The following is a 4,305-nucleotide window of genomic DNA, read 5'->3' on the forward strand; positions in this document are numbered from 1 at the left end:
CGGCGAGCGGCCGGCGTTCTCAGGCTGAAATCCTCGGGGTGCTGGTCGCTTGATTCGACGGCGGCTTCCTCGAAGATCAGAGATGCGAAGAGCTTCGCTGAAGAGACAGAAATCAGTGAAGCAGCCTCTGTTCCTTGCTTATATACGCTAAGCCACACCCCTAATGACGGGCTGTGACGCATTAAGCGCGCCAAGCGCGCTCATTGGACGTGACGTCACGCGCAAGGCTCAGCCATAGGCTGCTGCAGTTGCCGCAGAGCAGCCAATGGGCACGCGATTCGCTTGCCCTAGGTCTGCAGGCTGCCGCACTGCGTTGACAAAGTTTAAAAAAATTAAGGATAATTTTTGGCTTCAGTATCTCGAGAAAGGAGACTTTCCCGCAGCGTAAGCTAGCTTACGCAATACGAGAGAACCTCTCGTAAGAGAACAATAATGTTGTGAAATATTTTATCACAACTTAAAATACCTGTTTTCTATTGTAATATAGGCTACTTCAAAATGTAATTTATTCCTGTGATCAAAGCCAAATTTTCAGCATCATTGCTCCAGTCTTCAGTGTCACATGATCCTTCAGAAATCATTATAATATGATGATTTGATGCTCAAGAAACATTTCTGATTATTATCAATGCTGAAAACAGTTGTGCTGCTTCATATTTTTGTGGAAACTGCGATACATTTTTATTCAGGATTCTTTAATGAATAGAAATTTCAAAAGAACAGCATTTATTTGAAATAGAAATCTTTTGCAACATCATAAATGTCTTTACCGTCACTTTTGAGCAATTTAATGCATCCTTGCCGAATAAAAGTATTAATTTCCTTTTTTTTTAAACAACAACACACTGTTGTGGCTTGCAGCATACAAGCCACTTCAAAGTACTGATCAAGCAAACAATCTTGAGTGTGTGTGTGTGTGTGTGTGTGTGTGTGTGTGTGTGTGTGTGTGTGTGTGTGTGTGTGTGTGTATGTGTGTGTGTGTGTGTGTGTGTGTGTGTGTGTGTGTGTGTGTGTGTGTGTGTGTGTGTTATTTTTGACTATATATTTGGTTATGCATGGCTCTTTGAGAGAGTGAAGACAACTTCCTATTTTAACCACGACCATTTCAAGTAAGTTCCTGTAGAGATCTTGTGGCTTCAGTCTCCACCATGTCTGATGGTGAGAAGGTGATCTATACCTCTGTGGAGGTGCTCATCGCTGTGGGATGCTGTCTGGGGAACGTGCTGGTGATCTGGGCCGTGTGGTCGTGTCGATCCCTGAGTCAGACCACGTTCTGCTTCATTGTGTCGCTGGCACTGGCTGATTTTCTGGTGGGGATGGTTGCTGTGCCTTTCGCAGTGATAGTTGATGGACGGCTGAAGACTAGTTTCCACTGCTGCCTCTTCATCAGCTGTGTGGTCATTGTGTTGACCCAGGCCTCCGTTTACTCCTTGTTGGCCATCGCTGTGGACCGATTCCTGCGTGTTTATAAGCCTCTCAGGTTTGAACTTTTACCAGTCGTGTTGCTTCATATTGAGAGCCAAACTGATCAAACTTACTGATTAGGAGGAAATCAAACTTGAGCGTTTCTCAGAGATGATGCACACTCATTTTATCATACTGAATAACATGCAACCTGAAAAAAGAACTTCTTTAGGTGTGAAATGGTCCACATTTGAATGTGTGTATGGTAATGTATGTTAAGAATTTATTTATTCTGTAATCTGCAATCAAAATCGCTCGTTCTGCCTCTAAATAGCGACGTTCTGTTTTGCCCGACATCATCATGTTGGCATTGACCAACACAGAAAAACAAAAACAAAAATCGGTAACACTACAATAAGGTCTCATTTGTTAACATTAGTTAATGAATACATTTGTTACAGTGTTTATTTATCTTTCTTAATGGTAGTTAATAAAAATACAGTCATTCATTGTTTGTTCATGTTAGTTCACAGTGCATTAACTAACATTAAAAAATACATTGTATTAGTAAATGTTGAAATTAACATTAACCAAGATTAATAAATGCTTTAAAAGTTTTGTTCATTCTTAGTTCATGTTAACTAAAGTTGTTAACTAACATTGACTGATGAAACATTACTGTAAAGTATTACCAAAAAATCTTACCAAACCCAAACTTTTGAAAGGCAGTGTGTAGGCTATATATGTACATACATACATACATACACAGTACCGTTGAAGATATATAAAGATAATTTCTCACTGATTTTCAGGTACAGAGGATCAGTCAAAAAGCAGCATTTGTGGGCTGCGGTCACTGTATGTTGGCTCTCTGCTTCTATACTAGGCTTCATACCCATGTTCGGATGGCACAACGAAGACACCACAACAAGAGAAAACTCCACTATTACATGTCATTTCATCACGGTTATACCCATGTCGTACATGGTCAACTTCAACTTCCTCGCTTGCATCCTACCACCCACCATCATCATGATGGCCCTGTACTTGTTACTCTTCAATATGATATCCAAACAGCTGAGAAAGGAGGTCGGGCGCCCCGTGGAGTCCAGGTCGTTTTACCGTAAGGAGCGGAGACTGGCCAATTCTCTGGCTTTGGTGCTGGTTCTGTTTGCCGTTTGTTGGCTTCCGCTGCACATAATGGACACACTTGATTATTACAAAATTGTCAAAGTGCCCACTATCGCCATTCACATCGGCATCCTCCTCTCTCACGCCAACTCCGCAGTTAACCCCATAGTGTACGCTTTTAAGGTCCCTAAGATTAAGAAGGCATATAAAAGCATCTTGACGAAGCTGACAAGCACGGAGCAGAAGGAAGATCAGAGCAGTCAGACTTTGGAAAATAATGGCAACAGCAACTCAAACAGCATCGTCAGGTGTACCATGAAAATAAACCCACAGGTGGTTTTAGCCACCAATCAGAACGGTTAGCATGAGTCTGTTCTCACACACAAGAAGTAGAGAGACCAGGGCTAGAATTACACAGACAAAAGTTCAATTATACAAATGGTCTGCCGCTTTTGCATAGCTTGTGCTTGCTATTTAAAAAGTATTTGAAACTTTCCTATCTGGCAGCTCCAGTAAGATGTATCTTGAACTCTGTCTTGGAAACTGTTGTATAAGCCTTAATTAAACAATTTAATAATCAATTAAAAAGGAATTTATAATTGTATGATATTACGCTGTACCCACATTGGACCAGTGGTTTGGAAAATAGTTGGATGGAAAATGGATGGAAACTAAATTTCAGGAGGTAGATAAGATCTGTTATTACAATTTACAGTTTACACTTGTTAAAACTGCAATGACAGTCATGGGTGTAAGAGAGTACACATCACTTAAATTAAATTATGAGTCATTGGTTCTTAAGAATACAAAGACAATAGTGAATGATTCAACCCATGTTTTATTTCCAATGTATCAACTTCTGCCATCAGGAAAGCGTTATAGTTAGAGCAACCGTTACAAAAAATAATTTATTCCTGTATCTATTAATAATTTAAATAGTAAGATGCAGTCATTGGTATCAGTTCTTTTTGATGTTTTAATTATTATTATTATGTTTAAAAAAATGTCCTCCTTTAAAAAAAGAAAAGAAAAAAAATCAAATAAATTCTTGCCTACTTATTTGTCACTGAAAATAAAGACAAATTTTTTCTTTTTTTTCTTGTCTTTTTCTGTTAACAATTTATGTAAAGAGGAAATATAGAGGCTATATTTATATTTAGAGCTATAAAAAAAAAAGTTCACACCTACAGATCTCTTCCGGAAAAAGACTAATTTTGTGGTTTTAGACGTTCAACCTATTTTTTTGTCAATAAAATCCATTAAACATTTTGTTTTTGTTTTTTTTCATTAACAAGATTGCATTGCATGTTGATATAGTTTAGTCTTGTCTTAATCATGAAAAAAAGGTTGTTCATAATGTGACAATCATAATGTACTGTACACACACGTCAACAGATTTTTAAATATGTTTTTTTTTGTACAATGAAAGTTAATAGAGCCTCATGTTATTTTGAACCCATTTTTATTATACGGGTATCTATCAAAATATCTTCTTTATGCTATAGTATTACTTGGGGTTACTATAAACATTTGGGAACTCTATAATTACAATTAATTAGATTTAGTTGTAATCCATGCATACATTTATCCCATGCATGTGCTGAAGTTGAGTAGCAAATATGGCCAAGACAAAAAAGCTCTTACAAAAGCCCAGAGAAGAAGTGTCACGGTTTATGATTTCGCTGTCTCCTTTCTCGTCTTGTGTTGTGTGTGTGTGTGTGTGTGTGTGTGTGTGTGTGTGTGTGTGTGTGTGTGTGTGTGTGTGTGTGT

General features: G+C 38.2%; 1 protein-coding gene across 1 annotated transcript; it reads left to right on the top strand.

The window, feature by feature from the left end:
• The first annotated feature begins 1,037 nt into the window (after positions 1 to 1,037).
• On the top strand, positions 1,038 to 3,629 carry LOC309514145 (adenosine receptor A3-like). Its single transcript, XM_082190289.1, has 2 exons — positions 1,038 to 1,480; positions 2,217 to 3,629. Exons 1-2 carry the CDS (start codon positions 1,149 to 1,151, stop codon positions 2,896 to 2,898), a joined length of 1,014 nt encoding a protein of 337 aa, XP_082046415.1. The 5' UTR covers positions 1,038 to 1,148; the 3' UTR covers positions 2,899 to 3,629.
• The last annotated feature ends 676 nt before the right edge of the window (positions 3,630 to 4,305 follow it).

Source organism: Leuciscus leuciscus, assembly GCF_965113295.1.
Source record: "Leuciscus leuciscus genome assembly, chromosome: 14".
Lineage (NCBI taxonomy): Eukaryota > Metazoa > Chordata > Actinopteri > Cypriniformes > Leuciscidae > Leuciscus > Leuciscus leuciscus.